This window comes from Chroicocephalus ridibundus, chromosome 3 (genome assembly GCF_963924245.1).
Source record: "Chroicocephalus ridibundus chromosome 3, bChrRid1.1, whole genome shotgun sequence".
Classification (NCBI taxonomy): Eukaryota; Metazoa; Chordata; class Aves; order Charadriiformes; family Laridae; genus Chroicocephalus; species Chroicocephalus ridibundus.
The window spans coordinates 5602052-5626103 of NC_086286.1; the positions used below are offsets into that span (position 1 = coordinate 5602052).

Sequence of the window (24052 nt, forward strand, 5' to 3'; positions counted from 1 at the left end):
AATCAAGCATAGGGCTATTAGAGCAGAACCACCCCCCACAAGCTTTCCTGTAAAAAATGAGCAATAAGAAAAAAGGTAAGCTTTATTAATCAGTAGTGCTATCTTTAGACGCAGTACAGGAGTCCTTTACCACAAGCTATCGGTGATGTCAGCTGCCATATAGAATCTCAATACAATTTCCTGCAAGTTGTAGGTTCTCAGCATCTCTTGGCAGCTCTGGACTCTGATATGAGGCAGTGGCACTTTCTCAACTCACCTGTAAGGCATCTACAAAAACCTCTGCTGACACACCATGCTAAAAGCCACAGAAATTCTGTGCTTATCCTCACTTTTCCGTAAACAAAAATGAGTATTTCACATGAAAATCCCCATCAGGTATAAGGTAACATACTGCGTCTCTTCAAATATCCCTTGGAAGATAAGCCTTATTAGCACTGTGAAGGATATATCAATTCTTACCCCGGTTTCTTGGAAGTTCTCACTAGTCTTTCCTCTTATTCTTTCTCTTCTTTCCTTAAAAATAATATTGTTTTCCCTTTACCCACTTTACATTGATTCCTGTTCTCCCCTGTTAGAGAAGTTTCTTTGTATACTCTGCTTTCTAACAAGATCCTTTATTCCCTTACCTAGCCACATTATAAACTTTCCCTTCAACTCTCCAGTTCTCTTCTAAGCCTTCTCCTGCCAAGCAAGCTAACCTGAAAACCAGATTCTTTCCCAAGTTATATTTTAACCTGAAAAGTGCCTCTCTACTGAATGAGAGGATGGGATTGCACTCACCTAGAATTACATAGGGCCAAATACTGCTAGAGTGGCAAACCTTTTGAGATTCAGGAGATGCTTTTGAAATAGGGCCGCCTGTAGCCTACAGATGGTGGTCAGTTATTTGCAAATGTTAACACCATAAAAACTTTCCATGCAATGCAATGACTTTGAAGAAACTAATCCTGCTACCACTGAGTGACTAGAACTCTTAGTATTTCTTGTTGACTCAAAGTAGTTATTTGCATAACAGCCAGAAGAAAGTGTGGGGGAACTCCCAAGTTTTCATTTTCAAAACGTGTAGATATAGACTCCATCGAATTCTGCATCATTCTGCCCAAAACCGAGCTATAAAGACTGTCCAGCTGCACCATTAACCACACGCCACTGTGAAATGTTGCATCTGTTTCACCTGTAATACCATAACCGCCAATAGTTTTCGCTGCTTTTTCTAGGCTCTGCTATTAACTTACATTTTAACGATAGCAGTTACCACAGCCTTGCTAATACCCCTGGATTTATTACCGACTTTGCTTCCCTTTAGGCTTCCTTCTTTCACAGCATCTTCCACATTGTCCTTTACAGGTGAATGGCTGCAGTTTCCTCCTCAGTCAAATCTCTTGTATTTCACAGCGTTCCCAGCGGTTAACGCACAAGCAGAGAGGCATCCCCTTCGTACCTATGGAATACACAAAATGGAATTCAAATCACCTTTAAACTTCTTTTTTGTGTAACAGACCTCTCCGTGACTTGCCCAGCTGCAGCCCTCTGAAGTCACGCATTGCAGGGCCACACTGTCAAGGTACAGAAGCAAAGACAAAGGTATAAGAACAAAGGAAGACAAAAAAAATATGTTAGGTTTGGTTTAGGCTATTACAAGCTTTTAGCAGCAAAATTTATTGTGCCAGAAGACTGACTACTCTGGCACCAACCTGTCTGCTGTAAAATACTCTAGGACACATAATTGCGTGTTTGAGTATAAAATCAACATTATTCAAATTGTTTGTATTTATGTGCATTTCATCTGGTTGCCCTTCCTTTATAATTTTAGCCAGCTATTGCCGTCAACTGTATAATTTCCTCTTGGACTATATCTGCTTATGCCAGTGGCAATGGTTACTCATCATGTAGAAGAGTTTACAGACGTCATTACAAAGCACGTCTGTCCTCGCCATTTATTTTTCATAAGCCCCTTTTAAGTTCAAAATAGAACTAGTAGCAGAATTAGACCCATAATTAAAGTAGCGTAGGATCTTTCATTGACTGAAGTGGGAGTTGGATGATAGGAAATTCTGCTCCTGCCAGTCTTCATGATTTCTGATACAGAAATTCCTGTGTGCTAACAGTTTTCTTCTCACAAGTACCTTATGTAGGTGATCAGCTCTGTACCTGGTTTGTGCTTGTGATTCTCAAGACAAGAGAATCGTCTTTTTCCTTTTTTCTCTACCTAGACAGAAGGAGGGAATGTTGGACAATGAAAATACAATACAATTTCAAACAATGATTCCTAAGTTAGCTTCCTGAAGAAGCCTGGCTTTTTTGACCAAATAAAATAAAATTATATTTGATTGGAGTTTTATATAGGCACAAAAGTAAAAGCAAAACACGTTATCTGCTGAGTTATGTATGTATGTATGTATGTATACATATAAATAAGATTCTGAGATAGTGTGGGGTAAAAAATCATATGCTGGAATCCAAATCTCCATAAAGAGATATTAAGCAACTATGCGAAAGCAACTATCGATTTACATTTTTATAAGCCATTCTGCCACATTTATTCCACAGAAGAGTGAATTTATGCCAAAGTTTCTATGAAGTCAACACTGAAAAGCACTTTTAGAATGAAAGCAGACTAAGACTGTTACTTTAGCTTTTCCAAAAGCAATGCAGTTTTCAAATGTGGGTATGTACAAACCCATACATATGATCTTCAATTTTTCACCCACTACATAGTGGAGCGCTCAGGCAATCACTTAATGCTGCACGTTCGAACAATTTTAGTGGCTGTGACAGCACAGCTTCTTTGTTGGAAGATGTCTGAAGTTTTGTAGTATAGTTCTTCATTTCAGCAGACCATGAGCATATCACTAAGGATCCAGGCTGGTACCTCAGCAGACCATTTCGATAGATGCATTCCGCTTTTTTGTTTCCGTCTGCAACCTGGAAAGCCTCTATTTATAGAACTGTATAGAAATATCTTCAACTATAGGACTACACCGATGTCACAAATGAAAAAAACACACAAAGATGACAGGATCTCAGTGTATGCTGTAACGTAATAGTGAAAAGGAACTCAGGCTATTAAAAAAAATTTATTAAGATTTTTTTCCATGAAAGCTTGGTACTACAATCAATGTAACCATTTAATCAGTCAAGTATGTCTGTTATAGGCAGGCACAACATTACAAAACAGGCAAGTACAATGCCCGTTTAAGCAAATACAGTCTGAATATCTATTCATCCACTACTTCTGAAAACAGAATTGTCAGATATCCACCAGGGAAAGAAAAAAAAAAAATGAACTATTTTAGTTTCTCTTTGGCATACTTATCAGGACAACGAATTAATTACAAAAGTCTTCTATTGCTGCCAGTGCTGTGAGGAAAAACCTACTGAATGGAAGATTGTGTGTCCGAACTCACTTTTAGGACTCAGGCGATCTGGCTTACGTATCAGAACTGGTGACGAACGACAGTTCAGCTGCCGATGCTTCACAAGGCAGACAAGGATTACATTGTTTTATAATGCAGTTTTGTTGAAGGTATAAAAAGAATTACAGTAAATTTATGCACAGTACATACATATTACACACAGTTATATAAATACCCATGCTGTGGCTGGACTTTAGGAAGTTGCTTTATCAATAAGAAAGCTAGTATCAGACCTCCCAACATCCATTTAATACACATTGCACTTCGCATCCAGTAATATGTTCATTTCTGTACCTCTCTTAAAAATAGATTTAAAACAGAAGCGAAGAATAATATCGAATCTTTCCATAAACTTTGTTTTCTTATTTACATTGTAATATTCCATTATACATAAAGACTGCGTTACGATACATTATCTTCATATAGCTTTTTGTAATACATACAGCTTGAAGCTATTAACATTTTAGTTTGGGAACTGAGATATGACCTATAAGACTATTTAAAAACAATTCTAGCCTTAATTTTGCTCTACTTTGTTTCACTGAAACCATTCTTTGACAAAAAAAAAAAAAAATCCTCCTTATTGGGGAGGAAAAAACCAACCCATGTTTAAACCACCTCTGGATTTCCTTAAACCACTGAGAAACTTAGAAACCATAATAATTTTTGCATAATTATATAGCCACTTCAAAGGCCTATTACTTTTAAATTTAGAACATGAATGACAATTGTGACCATATCTTTAAATCAATTTCTTTGTTTTGAACTTTCGGTCATTTTTCAAACATGAAACAATGAAAACGCAATCATTATTCATACATAATCTTTGCACAACTGGGAAGAGTTCCTATTTTATTAAGGAAAAAAATGAACATGCACACACCCCCATTCACAGAGTGAGAACATAAACTACAGCAGCACTTGTCTCAAGTTATGGTGCACATGGTTGCAATACGGGGTATAAAACAAGAGTAGATTTTCCAACATCTGTTAAAACACAAAAAACTTATTGTACAAAAAGTCATTCACATTCTTTGCAATGAAGTGAGGAATCAGCTGTTGGTTCAGCTTTCTGGACTCTCCAGCCGGCAAACTCCTCCTTCTATCGCCACGGACTGTCCTGCCACGGCTCCAGGAGGAAGTCTTGAAATGTGAGTCTGGAAAAGTCAAGAGAGTATTACCGAGTGAGAAGAGAGGCAAAATTATGCAGGACACAAAGCAGGCTTGTAAGTGTTGAACAATTAAGCTGCTCCATCACTGAAGTCTGAGGGCAAACTACAAAGCAACTTGAAAAGCTGCAAACAACTGGGATTCTTTTTTTATTTTGTTTGCTAATGCTAATGTTTAACACCTGAAGAGAAGGACCACGGCAGATGCGTAGAAAAGGTAAACTGGATGACCCAGTGCACGGAAAGTAGAAGAAAGCAATATCCAGCATGAAGACAAAAGAAAAATAACTGTGGCATTCTATGGTTTATACATCTATTTCTTAGGGAGATTCAAAAAAGTGTAGTCCTGCATACGGAAATACACCTTACAGAAATCTTAGACACAATAAACTATGTGACAGAGATAAACTAACACTTCAGAGCATAAGGCAACTGCCATGATCAGAATGCAAAGAAGAAATTTCTCTGCATAAAATACCTACTTGTCCAACTAAAAAAAACCAAAGACTTCCTCCAAAATATTTGTTGCCAACTGTCAAATAAATGGACCCGAAAAAGCAATTGTGTTTCTGTCAACAGGCGTCTTTTCAACCGAGAAGTTTTAAAAGCAGGCCTTTGAGATGGCTCCGTAATATTTCGGCCACAAAGTAAAAGCCAGAAAGTGGGTGCGTGTGTTTGTGTACATGAAACTTCAGCTTATAGCTCTATTGTAACTCAGTGACACTAAAAATCTGTGAAAGTTCCCTTATATTCTGAGGTGTATTTTATTACTGATGGACAAAAGCATTCACTTATTAAAAGATAGTTTGACTTATTGTTATAAAGACTTTTTCCCCCCTTTGCACACATTTTTATACTGTGGAAACTGCTTATGTTTTCATCCACACTGTTGATTTTGAGCTACAGCAAGAGCCATTTACAGATACATCGATTGCTTTCATACAGGGCCGAGTGGCTAAAGCAGCGTTAAAGGGAAAACAAAAAGGAGTCAGGAGCATGTATCTACAAACCTTACTGTTTCCTACTTTTGGAGCTGCAGAGCAGCTGTGGTAAAATATAAAAAAAGAGCCTCTGTGGAACTCTAAAATGCAGTAAGGCTGGTAACAGCACTTCCACGGGCTCGAGGCAGGACCTGGCCATGGCAGGGCCTCACCAGCTCAAGCCACACTCCAGCCATCCCACCTCCCACATGAGTTACAAGTTTCACCGAGTGATTCATTAATGCGCAGACGATACAACGCTTAAACAATTATAAAATTAGGAACTAGAAATGATTCCTATTACAATACAAAGCTCACAACATAGAGTTGCTAGCATTTAGAAATTACAGCTTCCTGTAGGTGCAGCCAACTACATATTTAAGTTTTTGTAAATACATTATCCCATTTAAAAGATTTAAGTGCTGCAAAATGTATAACTTGCCATAAGGCAATGGGTTGTGACAAAAAGCATAGATGTAAAAGTTCAGTAAGAATAACTTGTGTCAATTGAGCAGAAAGTGATTTGAGACTGTAACCACAATACATTGCATTGAAGAGACAATTTGTATCTCAGAGGCAGCTTCTTTTAATTCCTTTCTTGATAAGGGCATCCTGGTGTCTGCTCTGAGGTGGTCTTGTTTTCAGTTAAATTACAGAATGAGATTTAATTAAAAACATTTAAAAGTTTTCATTTTACTGCTAAAACTTTGATCTCTGGCCTTCCTGCTTGATATATGAACATCTCCCTATTTTCAGAACAATTTTGGTTACGGCCCTGATTTACCACTTCAAGAAGAAAAGATTCCTTTCAAATCTGTTACAGTTTCCCCCAAAATGTAACTGACGATTTTTGGAGATGTTACTTCATAAGTTTAAAGAAAATAAAAAAAAAAAAAAGAAAAAGGAAGAAAAACGAGTGGAAGAAGGGTATTTTTTATTTTACAACCGACAGACCCAGGACATTTTTTCAGGTCTGTGAAAATTTCTAAATGAAAAGTGCGACAGGATGATAGTGTAAAAGCTGCATTGTTCGATGGGCACAGTAGCAAATTTCCTCAGTGGAAGAATGCCACTGATGGTTTAGTGAGATACTGCAATCAAAGCAACCCAGCAGCGCACTGTAAGGCAGGCATCGTTTGCAAGCGAGATCACTTATGCAGTCAGCAGTCAGAATTATGAGCAGATCATTGCAGCAATACAATAAAAAGCACAGAGGCCCGAGGATGCTGCCAAGAGACACAAGAGAGGAAGCTCGTTACTGAAACAGAAGAAATATTAGCAATATCACGATTATCATGAATCTTATAATCAATTTTTTTCATTATAACTACAACAGACTTGAATTGTGTAAATTAGTTTTCTGACCCAAGTTATGAATGAACTTTTTGCATAGGCTTGACTTAGCCCACGACCCACAGTTCAATGCCTAACAGACCCTTATGTAATTGCAGGAGCAAATGTGAGGCTTCACTGAATCCACATAAAAAGTCAGTTAAACATAATATCCTACTAAGTCTTCAAGCAAGGAAAGGAAAATATACAAGAGGGGATAAGCGTATAGCCAATATCTATCAATACATTATCAAGTAGTAGTATCACTGTCGAAACACATTTCCTATACAAAAAGCTATTTCCTATAAAAGGAAAAACATGTTTCCCATACAAAAGCCCCCAAACCACTACACACTAGCATCTGCACATTTCCATTTACAGAAACACCCAAACCACATATAACAAAACCTTTCTTAAAGCCTTTACTTGCATCCTGTTTATTTGCATACTTTATACGACGGAGCAAATACAGATGCTGTTTTATACTGACTACTTATTGCTTTCACCAACAGCTGCCTTACAGAGAACAAAACCGAGACAGATCTAAGATGAGTCTTTAAAATATGTTACCTAATAAGTAACACAAAAGGGTAAGATTGCTATGTCAAGACAACTTCAGATAAACTCCCAAGTGAATTCTTAGAATTATATCTCCCTTGTTCTTAGCCTTAGGAACAAACTCTAGTAAATAAAAAGAAAGATCAAAGAACATTTAATATTTTTAAACACAACCACAGAACTTATTTGTACAGTTTGCTACATTTTTATATCCCAACATCATATTTTACATTAAGTCCAGATTGTACAGTGGATTAGGTTTACATTTTAAAAACATAAAAATAAAAAGCAAACAAAAAAGAACAACACTGGAAAGCTTTTAATTGAATTTGATTAGTCCGTCAGCTTTACAAGTTGAATGAACTCACATCTGGGGAAAATTGTGCCTGGGAGCACAAAAACAGGAAAAGAAAAAGTTTTCCTGAATTAATCCTCCACTCAGCTTCATGGAAGCCTCTCTTTGAGGAAACCATACGCCAAGGAAAGGTAGATTAAGAACGACGGGGCTATCCGTATCTTCAGCTCCATAAATAGAAATTTTACTGTCCCTGAGAATATTCTGATTTGATTTGCGTTCCTAGAGAAAAGTGAGATTGGCGAGGGCCTAGCAGGAGCAGGGGTCCCGACAGCTAGGAAACCAGTTAGTCACAGACCTTTGTCTGCAGCTTAAAGGAGGAACCTCATGCCCACAGTTCAAAAGGAAATAAAGGTAAACACCAGATGAAATACTTGATTTTGCTTCCCACCTCTCCATAAAGCACAAACAAGATAACCAACCTTCAGACACTGATTCTTGCTCCGCGTACTTGCCATCCAAACACACAATGTTTCCCCAAACCAGGGAACAACCATCTTCCCTAACCCCAGTGCTGCAGACACCATCCATGGAACGTTATCATCTCTCAGTCCCTTCTGATGCACACTGGAAACTTTCACACTACCCTTCAAGTCCAAAACTAATAGGTCTTTCTGCCCTGGAGCAAGCGTTAACTTCTGCAGGGACAATATATGGTTTCATCTTTTTGTCATGAACGTTTGATCTATTTTTCAAGTTAAGTATATTTAGTACACCTTTTTTTAAAAAAAAAATACTAGAAATTGTGCCAAGACTTACTTTACTTCAGGTCTCATAGACAAAGATTCTGAAAAAACCTTGAGACCAAGTAGCGTCAAAAAGATATTTTTTTTAGTCTTTAAAGAGCTACTCTGCTTTTATTCACATAAAAGCATTAGTTTGTCACAACAGATCCTTTTTTTTTTTTTCATTAAAAGCATAAATACAATGTAAAATGAATATAAAGTTTAAGCCAAAAGCCAGACAGTGCTGCATGAGAAAACTAAAGTCAATCAAATGGTGCCAAGAGGACAGAGTACAACTACCAGATGGCAGCACATTCAGTTCTTAAGCAAATCTAGGGAGTACTTCATGTGTTTAGCTTTCTTATTACATGCTCAGGATGTGCTTTGGACAGAATAATTTATAAAACAAACTTTTTCCATTCATTACCCTATTGAGATGGAATATAATGAAAGAGCAAGGACATCATATACTGAATGAAATTGCTTTCTACAACTTTACTCCTTAAAGAAAAGTACCACCAAACCCATGTATTCTTTAGAAATGCTGAGCTTCCTAGCTGGGTACACGCTTCCACCGTGAGAACCATCTGGCCATGCATTCTCATTTTATTTTCTAGGCAGTCATAGCCCATTTTGGCAGCAACAGCTATCCTCTACCGCCCTGTCTCCTGGGAAACTCTCTTCCAACACCGTTTGTGTACACCCGCCATTTGACAGGAGAGGGTGTCCCGCAAAATACTGGCAACCGCTGCCGTCAGAATATCCCATGTGCAACTTGTTTGGTGAAATCTTAAAGAAGGGAAAGAAGAAGAAAGAAAAAGAAAAAAAAAAGAGGGGCTCCAGAATGATTGTCCTTGTTGACAGAAAGACAGAAAGGCAGATGTTCTGGTGGCAGGCTTCTGGCTCTCACGCACTGACAATACTGATCCCACTACATACAGGTTGCTTAGGGAGCTAACGGTTTTCCAAGCTCCAATTTATTCTGTGGGTTAAGTATATTCCCATACCCTATCTATGTATCTAGAAACACTAATATCATGCATCAGAAAAAAAATAATCGTACTTTAAGAAAGTTGAAAATGAAAACATTTTATCTCTCTAAATCATTCATACACGTATGTAGACAGTCTAAAGCCATGTACCAACCAATCATCTATTCAGCCCAGTGTTCCAGGTTTTTCTAGAGGTATTTCTAAAATGCTGCCATACATCTTAAAATGTGATTTTTACCATTCTGAATTACAGGTGCTAAGTCAGGTTATTGCATTTATATTTGCATACCTGGATACGCAATCCCATCTTCTCTGCTCCAATCTACAATACGTCAGACAAATACGAGCAGAGTTCCAGAACTACTGGCTTTATGCAAGAACTCAACCCAAAAAATTGAACTTATCTTCCCATCTCAGAGCCCTTAATTTCCATGAAGGTCTGCAAGCCAAATATTTTAACTGGTGTCTTAGCACTGAAGGTTATTTCCAGCAAATATAAATACCTTATTTTTATGAGAGAACTGGATGCTCTACTTTATGCACAGAGTTCTTTTCAAGTGAAAATTTCTGACTGATTCCCCAGTCTCCAGACAAGAGTACAGATTAAAGGAAAAAAAAAAAGTGTATGACATATACTTTTCCTGTTTCATGAAATTAAAAGACTGTCTCTGTAGTCTGAAATGAATGACTGAATTATTTGACTTAATATGTCTGTTAACTAAACAGGCTCAGTAAATATTTCCACTGATTTTCAAATTAGAAATTAGGACTCTTCCAAGATGTGTTTCTTCACCCAAAGAGCACTGGATAACTGCCCTTCTCCTGACAAAGGCCTTTCACAGACCCTTTACTCCCAGAGTACGATACAGAAGCCCATCGTCAGAAAAACAACAACAGTCACGACAATCAGCGTTTGTCATATGTATCCCTTCAAACGTAGAAGGAAGTAATTTTGCTGACTTGTACAGTGTTAGTAAAGGTGGATAAATGTGATTACACCACCTAACATCTCAACAGGAAAAGTGAACTGGAAATGGTCTCCCTGTCCACTATGTTTTCTCACACTGGAAAATTAAATTAACTGCCAAACATAAAGTTTCTGTTTGTATATTGCAACCACAACATTTGGTGTAGGCAGCAGTTGTTGCTGACGGATATTTTCAAGCACAGCAATACGCGACACTCTCCACCACTGTTACCCCATGTCTTGCAAAGCAACTTGAATTTGGTTCGTTAGAAAATGGAAAGAGCGGCATATGTAGCTTTGCAACATTAAAAACTGCCACAACATAAAGCTTAGTAATTCATGTTATAAGAACTGAATATCTGCCAAAGAGAGATTTAAACTGGCAACTGAATTGGATTACATTCAATATTAGAACGAGATTTTTAGAAATTCGCTGTCTAGGTCATCTCGCTGTTACAAAAACTAAAACCTAGGAAGCTGAACTACAAGGATATCTCAAAAGTACTGGGACATTTACAATTGTAAAAGTTAGCAACATTTATAAACAGATCATATAGTAAATTTATACATCCTAAGAACCATAGTGAGCTGACAAATTATTTCAAATACCTACACATATCACAGGGCCAAAACTGCACATTGTTGGTATTGAGATTAGATCTTTCACTGCAAAGAAAGCACTGACTTCAAACGCTACTGAAAACACAGTGAGGAAGTACCTTTTTTCAAGCAAAAACATCATCCACCACCAACTCAGATAACATAAGAAACTTGGGAGATCCAGGAAAAAAGTAGTTCTGTGGCACATCCTGCCCACTTATACTTTCTTCCCACAGAATACCGTGGGCCTCGAGTGAACAAATACTCTGCAGACCCTGCCTGTGATAAAAGGGCTCCTGCTTGATTATGCACAGATACACAACACTGAATCAAAGAAAGGCTGCCTACCCACAACCAGAACCTTCAAGAGATGCAGTTGGTATGTGAATTCACATTGCAGGCATACGCCGCACAGTCATTTAAGATTGAAGAAGTTCTTTTCCTTTGCAGCGTTCTCCATCGGGGAAGCAGACAAGGAACAAGAAGATATGAAGACTATGTAACTAAGAGGAGTCAATTAACTTGTAACCTACCCACTAACCTCCTTTCCTTCTCATTCTCCATTTACATCTAAAAATCACAGTATGAGTGAATTCAAGGAGTTATTTCTCCCCCTCCCAAATTACATGGCAGAAGGTCTCAAAGCCCTTCATGTGAACTGACACTTAAACTGCTCTACCAAATGCTACACCAACCGTTAAGACCTTAAATATTGCACATCGCCTGTGCTAGTACGGACAGAACTCCAGGAAGCAATGCTGCAGTCATCAGAATACAGCTGTTTTCCCAATGGTGACAATGCAATTGCTTAAGCTCTCCGAATGTAACCTAATCAGTTCAGGAAAATTGGAACTTATTAACTGAAAGCTGCCAGAGTATCTTTAAAGAGGTCACAGCTCCGGTAACAGGACGACCTTCTTAACTGATGCTATGATCAGCTGTTGTATCTATTACGGATCCATGAAAAATATCTGGAAGGTTATTCTGAAGATTAGTGTCTCAGAGAGAGAAGAAAGTTTGGTCAGGAAATCTAAGAGAGAAAACTGCTTATCAAAGATTTTGAATTCCTATCAAGTAATTCATGATTCAACATCACAATAACAAAAAAGAAAAAAACATACCTCCTCAGTTTATGGAGGTGTTTAAATCTTCCAGACCTTCAATCTAGAAGTCTTAACTTTTGCTGATGTGTCAATTACTGCTACAAAAGGAGCCAGATAAGTGCAGAGGAAGTCAATAGACTAATATTTCCTATCTATCCTCATGGCTGCAGCCAGAAACTTTCACAGCAGCCTAGAACATTCTTACAGTCTCACTAATGGCTAAAAATAGTTGAGTGTCAGCTTATGGGACAATTCTGCCATCATATAGATGGCAATGCAGGAACTTGTTTCAGGAGATGTCGGGAAATCCATTCATCTTCCCAAAGAACAAGCCTGATGTTGACAATCTGTCATGGTATTGCTTCAGGAAAGAAGTCTGCAACTGGAAACTTCTAAAACAGAATATATCTGTCCCTGAGGCTCACAGGCACCAGCCTGGGTAAGTTGTAGCAATAGGCGGTATAGGTTAGTTCCAAAAAGTATACAAAAAAAGTTTACTTCCACATCCAATATGTGACAAACACTGGCACGGAGCGATCATGAAACTGCCCGTGTCAAGAAGGATGACAAGAAACAAAGAAGAGTACAGCTGAACCAGCAAGGATATGTTTGGATCAGCTGCTTGTGGCAGTGACGCAAGGGTTGAAGGGCAGAAGAATCAGAGGGAATCCAATGAGACATCCGCTATGCAGGTAGTGCGGATGACATTACCAGTGCTATCAGCGGTGGAGGAGCTGAAATACTTTCAGTGTTGAGAGAGAGCTGAAGGGAAATAACAGGACACGCAACCAGAGATGACTGTGTCAGCAGTAAGGTGTGAACTCAGTTCATCTGGCAAGCCTCCACAGTATTTTTAAAGTAACATTCAACCAAACATTTTAAACCAACGTTCAACAGGAAACAGTGACTTTTCCAGGCAACTGGTTTTCCAAAAAAAGACTCGACACCTTTCCAGAAAGCATGCTCTAAATCAAACAATTATTAGTCACAGTGCAAAAGTGTTCCACAGCTTTTGCAGGCTCAGCCATTTTATGCTGGTGAGTGAGCATTCAGGCAGTCTAGGTCTTTTTTAAATTGGGAGGAAATAAACCCCTGTTTCAAGGCTACTCCCAAATCGGTATTTGGAGAGCTCACGGTGTTAGCAGCCAGAAGCACCGGCAGGTGAGGGTGTACAAAGCACCTCATGTCTCCGATCCCACTTTCTAGTCCCGCTTTTCTTTTCAGGAGTTACTGATGGTTAATTTTTTTCTATAGCAGGGTCTGCAGGTGAGCTGGTATCAAGCCTCTAAGTGTCTAAGTGCCTTATGAGAAAAGCCTCCTATATCGCCACGATCTTCATGTGGGGTTCAAGAGGTAGGTCCTATTAAGAAATGCATTAATCACCAATGCAAAAAGAATCACACTAACATTATAAAGCAGGACGTTGGTTTTTTTTTCCCTTAGTATGTGCCCCTTCATATAATTATGATTCTAATATTAGTCTAATTCATAACAGTAGACACTTAAAAACCTTCTCACTTTCTAAAAGTCTTGCTATAAAAATATGTTTTCATGTTCATTAATTGAACCAGCACAAGATCAGCCACTGTGACAATCCCTTGGTTTAAGAATAAAACTTGAGTCCTAGATTGATTAAAGAAATAAAAACTGAGGCTCTTTACCAGCCTAGAAAAACAGGAAAGCAAGATGTTTCCCTACAAGCTGCCGCCTGATCATTTTCCTATGTTGCTCATAAACAAGTGATATTTTATGCTTTTATGAATTCTTATACCATTATTCTTTCATGGCAAGCACTCAAAATTAATTGTACCAAAACAGTTACTCTATTAAAGAAAAGGGATTTTTTTTTTTTACTTGCAATGCATTGTGTTCTATTTCAAGCCCAGTTTTCCATCTATAACTTAGCCCTAGTTGTAGCAGAATAAAATTCCAGCTTTTATGACAGAAGGCTTTTTTTGATCAATAGAAGTCAGCAGCAAAAGCATTTGTGGTTTTTCTCTGGAAAGCATTTGTGGCCACAGACTCAAAGGAGGAAGAAAGGGAGGGGGATTAACTCTTCAATGAAGGTCAAAAACATAATTTAAAAGTGAACCAAGAAGAGCAGCTGTGTCTGTCAGCGCAATCAAGATTACCAGCTGGAGAATTTACCAGCAGTATGAAAACAATGCACACCAGATGTCAAATGTTGCAACTGTGAGTAGGAAAACATCTCTGGGCATGGCACTGTCATGCTAGTACTCATTACCAGACCGATTCCATATTTAGCATTTATTTATTAATTAGACAGACACTACCAGGAAGAAACAAGAATATTCTGAGCTTACAGTGTAAGCCAGAGGCAGGTGTGCACACTGTAATAATTTAACATTGCGCATTCTAACCATTCTCCTTATTTCACTGTGAACACAATATAATTACTTCTAAACTAACTAGTGAATACTAGAACATCTGCAGCTGAGCTTGCTTTAGCTCCACTCAGTTCAGCCTGAGCTTTTAGCTTGAGTCTGGATTCTTTTCTAATAAATCTAAAATAAATATTAAGAAAACAAGTAAAAACATATCTTATTCCATGGACAATGAACTGGAAAGAACTCTACATAAGCCATGAAAGCAAGTAATTCAATAACACCTCTACCAGCACTTCCTTTACCAGCTGCTTTTTTTATCTTCCACCTCCTGAGGCATTCTTGTCTTTTTTTCTATACATTTTGCTCCTTGAGGATGAACTCACTCATTCCCAATGCTTCAACGAGCACGTTACACCATTCTTGCTGTTTAAAATATCTGAGGTCAATTTCCTTCTTTTGTATGTTCTTTTATTATCTCACTCACATCCTCCTCTGTATCTATTGCTCAAATGAAGTACGGGGGGGAAAGAAAAAAAAAAAAAAAAAAGATAGATTTGGGTTTTTTACTCCTCTCCCCCTCCGTTGCTGATGACTAAATTTTCTTCCTCAGCAGATCCACAAGCAGCCATTTCTGGAGAGAGCCAACATATCTAGGCCTTCAAATTCTTTCCTTTTCAAGGCTTAAAAATTCATCCTTCTTTAAATTCTACCATCAAAATGCTGCATGTCTTTCTTGCTCTTATCTGCTGATATAAACTTCCTGGCTGTCATCTCCTCCTCTAATACATGCAAATATTCCAGCAAACACCCCCACCTGCCCCATGAGTTTAACCATTTCGGGGAGCCTTCTTACTCTACATTTTTCCCTCACTTTTGTCACTTCCTTTAACTAGTTCTGACTGTTCACTTTTAGTCTCGAATACCGATGGCTGTACATTTATAAATGTCTACAGAAGTTATGATTTTGCCTCGCTCGCAGCTCCTCACTTGTTCATTCTCGTTGGCCAAACACCTCTCCTAAATGCTCTAGTTGCTGCATTGCAAAACCTGCCTTTTTCTCCTTTCAGTGCTATATTCATAAGAGTAGGTGGCTCTCATCCTCTTGGTTAATCCCTACTATTTCATGTTAAGGATTTTTCCAGTTTCCATCGCTAAACTTAGTTTTAACATTTCATTTCTCTCATTCCAGGAAAAAAAAAAAAATTAGACCCCAAGAAACTAAAAGAACCACGGATGTTAATATCCAAATTGCTTACCACAGAGGCTATTTTAGGAACTACCTCAAAGTTTGCTTTATATCCTCTCCCTTCTTCCTTGGTGCAAATGCTTTATCTGAAGGAAGACATGCCTGTAGAAAAATACTGTGCAACCCTAAACAGCCAGTGTAACTCAGTCAAGCTAAAGTTATTCAAATACAATTGCTGTCAGCAGAGGAAGTGGAAAGATGTTTGTGGCACCTTTTCCCGACATAATACGTATGTTAGTGTAGGTTTGTTAACTGCTGCAATGAAAAAAAAATGCCCAATCAACAGATACATTTAACTGCTTATGCACCTATTACTTTCTCCATTCTCTTAATGGCAGAAATTTCTTACGTATTTCATTACCATTATTTTGTAGTCTCCTTAGCTTCCGCACTCGTTCTACTGTATTACAACCTATTCTTCATGGCTTACCTTAGCTTTGCCATCCTGTGCAGACATATATCCTACACACATGCTCTCTGTTGTATGGCTCCACAGAAATTCCACTATAAAGGAAAATGCAAGAAGTCATAAAAAATGCGTTGGTTTAAAATATAAGATGTAATTTAACAAGACTGGAATCTTGAGAAACAAATAAAGCTTAAAATATAGTTTGGGAAAGGACAAAAACCAAACTTTAAAACCAAAACCTACTTACCAGAATAATTCAATCTCAAAAGAAACAGCTATCAAATAAACAAGATTTTCCTGCGCTATTTGCAGTCACAAACTACAGAACTAACACCCGGAATGAGAATGTTGCTTCAATGAGATAGAGCCTCCAAGATGAGAAGTGTATCAACTGCAACTGCAGTTCAACCATAGGATCAACTTTTAAAGCAGAGGCCTGTTGCACCCATGAAGTAGAATCAGATACAATTTGCATTTGCTTGCCTTGAACTCAGACGGGAGCACACTACAACAGCATTAACCCGAATGGCATACAAGGATTCTGTAGAATTGTAACGCTATCAACCGAATAACCAGAAACAAACATTGTTTCACAGAACTGAGCATAAATATATACATCGTATGTAACTACCAATGGGTAAATGGACATTTATGGTTTAGCTGCACAAGTAGAATACAGGAAAACATGCAGAAGTAGTAGTAAAGTCTGCAAGATGAGAACTGGAGATATAGAGCAGGCAGGTAAAAGCAAAATAATCCTGCAGAAAAAGCAGGAGAGATGTCCGGTGGAAGCAAGGTAACACTGCAAGAAAGATGCCCGGCAAAATTAGAGCAAGACCTAATTTGAAGTCTCAAAAAGTATGTTTGAAGTCCTGAAAAGTTCCGAAAGGATGTTGAATGGCTTGTATCAGGAATAGCGTGGCCAGCAGGACTGGGGAAGTGATCATCCCTCTGTACTCAGTCCTGGTGAGGCCCCACCTCAAATACTGTGTCCAGTTTTGGGCCCCTCGCTACAAGACAGACTTTGAGGTGCTGGAGCGTGTCCAGAGAAGGGCAATGGAGCTGGTGAGGGGTCTGGAGCACAAGTCTTGTGAGGAGCGTCTGAGGGAGCTGGGGCTGTTCAGCCTGGAGAAAAGGAGGCTGAGGGGAGACCTTCTCGCTCTCTACAACTGCCTGAAAGGAGGGGATAGTGGGTCAGTCTCTTTTCCCAAGTAACAAATGATAAGACAAGAGGAGATGGCCTCAAGTTGCACTAAGGGAGGTTTAGACCGGACATTAAGAAAAATTTCTTCATAGAAAGGGTTATCAAACGTTGGAACATGCTGCCCAGGGAAGTGGTTGAGTCGCCAGCTCTCGAGGTACACAGAAGATGTGTAGACGTGGTGCTGAGGGCCATGGTTTAGTGGTGGACTTGGCAGTGCTAGGTTAATGGTTGGACTCAGTGATCTTAAAGCTCTTTTCCAACCTAAACGATTCTATGATTCTATTCTACGATCAAAGTGCTCTCAGATCTGATCACCTTGACTTCTAGCACTAGCTATACAGCATCAGCTTCCTGGTATTCTATACTTACAGCTAATTTCTTTAACTGCTGCTAACATGTATTATTAGTGCATGTTCATCCAGCAAGGTGCTGTTCTGTAGTCTGAAAGTGGCCCGCTTTATCGATTCTTTAAACAGTGCGTTACAGTGACCTTTAATTACATATATACACTGGTATTTTTATACACATACACACGCCTACTAAGCTACAACACAAAATTCAGAAAAAGAGCACATTATTTATATGTTTAGCTCCCATCCAGTAGAGCTTTATAAATTGCCACACTGTATTCTTCCTGCTCTATGTCACAGCCTTTTTTCTTTGTGTTCATTAAGGACGTAATTTGGAAGGGGGGAAAAAGAAAGAAAGAGTAGCTGATCAGAATTCAGTGTTTCATAAAATATTGTAAAATATTTTTTATATTTTTTATAAAATAGCACTGAAGTATATATTATTCCTTTGGATTACAGGAGGAGTCTTACATGAATTATACAAGATGCCATAAAAAGCTATTTCCAGATACTTCTTTTGAGAGAGACTTTCACATACTGCAAAAAGCATCATTAGGTGGTTCTAAAACTCTTATTCATTCCTATTCCTCAGGTTGTTTTAACATGGTTGATGAAGGTCACAGCGTGCTGAGTACACTTATCCTTTGAACCATTTATCCCTGCATAGCAATTAACCTGCAGTAGAAGATCAAAGTTTAGACAATCCCGGCAAGACTTGAAGATCCTGACGGATACGTAGATAACATCATAAAAGAAAAATGAACTTCATTTAGGTATGTGATTTGCTCCCCCCGTGATAGATTCGTAACTGATATCGCCAAAGGTCAGTCAAAAACTTTTAGACTGAAACATATTTAGTGCAATGTAACTGCACTCGATGAGCCCAACCCCTCCCTAACACCCTAAAGGTTCAACTGTCAGTGAAAGCATCTATTTTTTGGAGACAAATTTAATCTTATCTTTCCATTTTGAGAAGCTGGGAAACAGTTCAGGCCAAATATCCTCAACATATTATTTCTTTGCCTTTGATAACTCTAGGCATATTCTTTTAAGTTTTTAATACTTTTTTCCTTCTACGTTGTCGACCAAAGACAGCATGTACTAGTGTGAAACGTGGTTATTGCTAGCTATGACAAGTAGCGGAACTACAACGAAAATCCTAAATTACATACTTATCTGAAGACACTAATTTTACATATTTTCACCCATTTAATAAATCGCTTTCTTGTGATTTGTTTCAATAGTTTAAAAAAATAAATAAGATCACCCCTGCAATAAAGACATGAGATGTGGTTATTCTATACACTGAGTTCTTCAGTATTACACAACTTATTTTCAACCCAAACAACCCAAATACTAGACACGTTAAATTACACATTAACTCAGCATACACTATAAGGCGGGAAATTTCTGTGGTACAGAAATTTCTTTAGAAATTTCTTTATATCTTTAGAAAATAAAATATCTTTAGAATAAACTGTGCTACATTAATCTTATTTCAGTGGAAAGAAAACCAAAAATCAACGGACAAATAGTCATTACTTATGTATGATATATGGGGTTTTTCTTTATTAATTTTGAGGAAAAAATACTAAATCTTCGGTAATAGGAACATCTGTTCTTACATGAACGACAAACATTAAATGAATAGAAAGATTTCTCTCACTTCCAAACAAAAAAAAAATTGAAAGTTAAGTTGATGTTGTTTGTTCTCATTTAATCAAATTTGTATTTCCATTTTCTTAACTCCCTTTTAGGGATAGAATTTATGTTGTAGGATGCTATTCCACTAGATCAATAACGTCATAATTATTCCATTCTTAAATCTGAAAACTGTCAATCAAACTTGTAACGTTCTCTGTATGTTTAGCAAGCCCTGCCCTGATTCTGGAGTCAGGATTAGACAGCCTTGGCTTTCAAATAACTGAAAGACAAGAACAAAATGATTGTAAAAGTCTATTTTACAGTCTACTTCAAAAAGACAAGCTCTTCAAGTACTAGCTCAAAAAAATATAACATACAAAAGCTATTTCTGAAACCTTTTCCCAAAATTCCTTTGCTGTCCATCAGAATAATCCCAGAACCATCATCAGAATTGTAAGGCTTCCCCTCCCAAATCTCTGGTTCTTCGTAACAGCAAACTAAACATACATGAAACTGAGATGACAACAAGATGAGATGTTGACCAAAACCATAAAACACTCATAAACTTCAACTGTTGGGTAGAGAAACATGAATGTTATCGACTGTATTGAGCAAAACTACTTATTGGAGGGAATGACTGAAGGGGGGATCAAGTCGACTAACACAAAGTAGTACATGAGATTTAAAGATTCTTGGCATGCAGACTAGCAAGGTGTCGTATGAGAACAAAACTGAGAGATAACATACACCTCATCCTGTGCAACTATAATAACTTGACCCTAACATCCTGGAAGTCACGGAAGAGACAGCAATAAATACCAGAGCTTGTGTGGGTAACCCATCATTAAGATTCTATCTGCTGGCTCACCTTTAGCACCCGCTCCGCCTGCTACTCCAGCCTGGCTGTAAGCAGGCAAACTCTGGTGACACAATGGTCAGATTTAGCGTGACAAAAGCAGTAATGAATTAAAACAAAAGGTAAGGTGTCTTTCTAAACAACAGCTGATAGAAAAAAAAAATTACGCATTTCAAGAATTACCAGGTGAGATGCTATGACCCGCCATAATACACAAAGTTAAATTAGGTGATCAAATTTGTCATGGCAGAGCTTAAAAGACATGAAAGCTACTTCAAACCTGTAACGCTACTGACAGTGATTCGTGAAAAACTTGGGGAAACAATAACAAAGCAGAGGATTACACAAAGGAAAAAAACCTTTAATTCTGGTAGCATAACATATATATTAGACAGGTCCATGTGACCGAATACGTAAGCACATGGCATGACCAGACACACATGCCCACATCTGAGGAGCACCACAGGAAAGGAGATGGTACAAGTGTCATGCTGAAGTAATTCATATGCTCCCAGTCATGGGGGCATGACAGTTTGACCACATGACAGTTTACTATAATACTCGTTCTGCTATAAAGCAGCGAGACAGATGAGGATCTTGTTTTCAGAACACAAACAGGGCCGAAGGGCCGCAAAGCTCAGAGCCTTTTTAACGCAGAGCCTCTTTACTGATGGAGGTGAAGTACAGTTTTTTGCTGATGTCAATAAAACCAGCAAGTACTCCTGTCGTCCGCATATGCAAATAGTAACTGTGACTTATCTGAACAGATTTTCCTGGGCATAACAAAAAAAAAAAAAAAAAATTAACCATGAAACAACTTCCAAATTTTGAATGTATCCTCCAAATTTTCATATTTTGTCCTGCAAAAAGGAGGAACAAAGAACTTTATAGATAGCGTTTTCAGCAATTAAACCACTGAGAAGCAGTAAACAGTCACACCCCTCCAGCATTACCCCTCGCTCAAAGTGTGATTTTTTTTTTCTATAAGGAACATACCCTGCCTCGCCACAAGCAACTGTTATTTCTATGCCATGGTTTTAGAAGGATCCCACATAACCCTCTGAATCACATTTCCCCTTAGAAATAATAAGGCAGAAAAAATGCTCTTTTCTGCAGTTTTGGAGAACAAACAAGACTAATACTACTTATTTCACTTTCTAGAGTTTTATCATCTCAAACAATTTCAATTCCTTTTTGTTTTCTCTGTGGACTCTGAACAATGGCAAACGTGCACAGACAGTTTTTAGTTCATCTTGCACTTTGAGTTAGCACCTCGCTCAAGTAAAAACGAGTAAGAATTTCTTACCTAGTAAAGTCGGCTTTTCCTGTGATGATTCAGGCTCTGCTGAACACCTGCAAGACCGAAGAACTATCACACCTCCGAGCACACCATCTTCATTGGCTAGAAAAGGTGAACCTGGGTAAAATTGTTGGGGAGAATTACTTGCAATAGGAGTAGTTCCTTAGGCTTGTTTTATTTTTATTTTTATTTTTTTTATTTCACTTTCCTGCCTTCCCCCTTTAATCTTGTCACGGTGTTGAAAAGACTGTCAGGTCAACCAGTGCTTTTACAAAGGCATCAGTTTATTTTTTCTAATGTTTAACTTTCTAAACAGCAATCCACTAATCTACCAGTAATCAAAAAAGGAAAAAGAACTATATGGAATAAAAAAAAATATATTGGAAATTACATTTGCGAATGCAAAACCATTTGTTCTTGGATCAAGGAAGACATAACAATGAAAAAATGGAGCGTCAAGTTGAAAAAAATCATGTCTCAATATTTAGTTCTTTCTGTACTATAATTAATATAAAGATGGCCACATATGAAAAGAATCAAGCAAATTTGGGTCACTTTTACAGTTTATTCATTTTTCCCAATTTAAAGCACTTTGTACAGAGACATCATCAAACTGCTATAGCCTGTCTTCCTCGCTGTTTTATGAATATTAGCAGAAAAGCCAAAACACATCCTACTTTTTAAAGTGGCTTTTCTGTTGTTAATTTAAGACACATGATATAAACCATCTTCTATCAGAAGCTGGAAAAGTTTTAAGTTAGCTGAATCACGTCTAAGTACTCGTTTTCTGGTTTGTAATTTGAAATGAGATTCCTACAGTTTTAAATGTGGAAACAATGGTATGATTTACATGTGAGTTAAAATGTCTTGAGCCACAAAATTAACCAAGTTCTTGCACTTAAGCCCAAATAGACCCTACTCACACATTTGCAATACACTGTGATTTAAAGCTGAACACACAATTGCCGCAAGCATTTCAATTATTTTCTTTTAAATAAGTTAGTATACTGTGTCTAGTGTACGGACACTGTAAAAGGATTTGTTGGCCACAAGAACTTTAGAGCAGATCTACTCATCAGTCTCCTTCACTTTGCCCACAGCGATTCGTATGATTGAAATTACACCTTTAACACAAATAACAACAAAAAACCCCCCAGTAAGAACCAACTTCAAGCTTTACTGTAAGGGAAGCTGTAAGTTTTACCATGTTCTCTCCCAACCGAAGAGCAGCTACAAGGTGGTCATTACAGTAAAAGCCCACATTGCAGGAAGATAATATATGTGATATGCTTAATAAACAGTAATATCTTACTTGATCTAATACAAACAGATATTATCTTAAAGCGCCACCTTCTTTGTGCAAGAACTATTACTATGTACTAATTACACCTACTGTATTACTACTCATCAACGGCGAACAAATCCCTGTGAACCAAGAATCCAGTCACTCATAACATAATAGACAAGAAAACAGGCAAATAGGTTTGGTTAAAATAGAAGTGCAAGGCTTCGGTAGTTGGAAAGAGTTTTACCACCCAAATCAAAATCTTTTACTCCAAGATGTTAAGTTTATCTCTTCTGCTTTTACTGCATTAACCAAATGCTGGCAAAGTACACTGTATGATTTCTGCAAGCAAGCGAACAGAAAAAGTGGTTGTCTCCACAGGGCACACGCATCCTTTAATCTTTATTTCAGAAACTCAGGTATTTCGAAGACAATGTCTTGAACTTGGTCTGCAGACCCGATCTTATACTCAATTGCAAAAATTATTCAGGCTATAAGCCACGCTGCAGTGAAAAGGCATTGCAAACAGACAGAAAACAGTTTGGGTCTGTTTGTGGTTTTGGGGGGTTTCTTATATTTTCTTTTGGCTTTTTTTTTTTTTTTTTTAATAAGCAGCGTTTCTTCTCCTCTTTCAAGGCCTGTGAAAGGTTCTTTCAAAGTTTTAACAAAAAATACTAATAATCTCTTTAATCAGAAGGGTTTAAAGTGTTCTACCGCCGCAGAACACAGCCAGCAAACAGTATTTAAAGCAGACAGCATATTTAAGGCCATTCTAAAACACTAAGACTGGATGAACGTGTATAAAAACAGACAGCAACTACTGATGATAGACTTGATGTCACTAACGTCTGGTTTTAGAAATGCTTACATTGGGTTTATCGCTCACTTTTTTTTACTTTAGTGTTTTTCTTTCTCGCACACTCAGGAAATAGTAGATGAAAGAAAAGTCTGTAAATAAACCAATCACGTTTCTTCATTTTCCTAGTATTTTTGTCAACTATGTGCCCTCATCACTGATCAGATTTTCAATAATCTGAATAACTTGCACATGCTAGGCTCTCCCTTTTTAAACTTTAAGAGAAAACCTGGCAGTACATTTCTTTCCATGTAAAGAGTCTGCAGCAAAACGTGTAACACTCCATTTTCGTCAGAATCCTTTCATTTGTACAGGGATTTCTTTGCAAGAACAAAACATCCGTCGTCTTCAATGGAG

The 24052-nt window shown here is 37.9% G+C and overlaps 1 protein-coding gene across 2 annotated transcripts in view; it reads right to left on the reverse strand.

The window, feature by feature from the left end:
- Positions 1 to 3064: 3064 nt before the first annotated feature.
- The window catches only part of TASP1 (taspase 1), an 85459-nt gene continuing 64471 nt past the window's right edge, over positions 3065 to 24052 (reverse strand). For both annotated transcript variants that reach the window (XM_063327836.1, XM_063327835.1), the window contains 3 exons: positions 21561 to 21671; positions 16222 to 16295; positions 3065 to 4573 (listed from right to left, as the gene is read on the reverse strand). In XM_063327836.1, the coding sequence (XP_063183906.1) occupies positions 4481 to 4573; positions 16222 to 16295; positions 21561 to 21671 (278 nt within the window). In that variant the 3' untranslated portion in view covers positions 3065 to 4480. The remainder of the gene's footprint in view (positions 4574 to 16221; positions 16296 to 21560; positions 21672 to 24052) is intronic.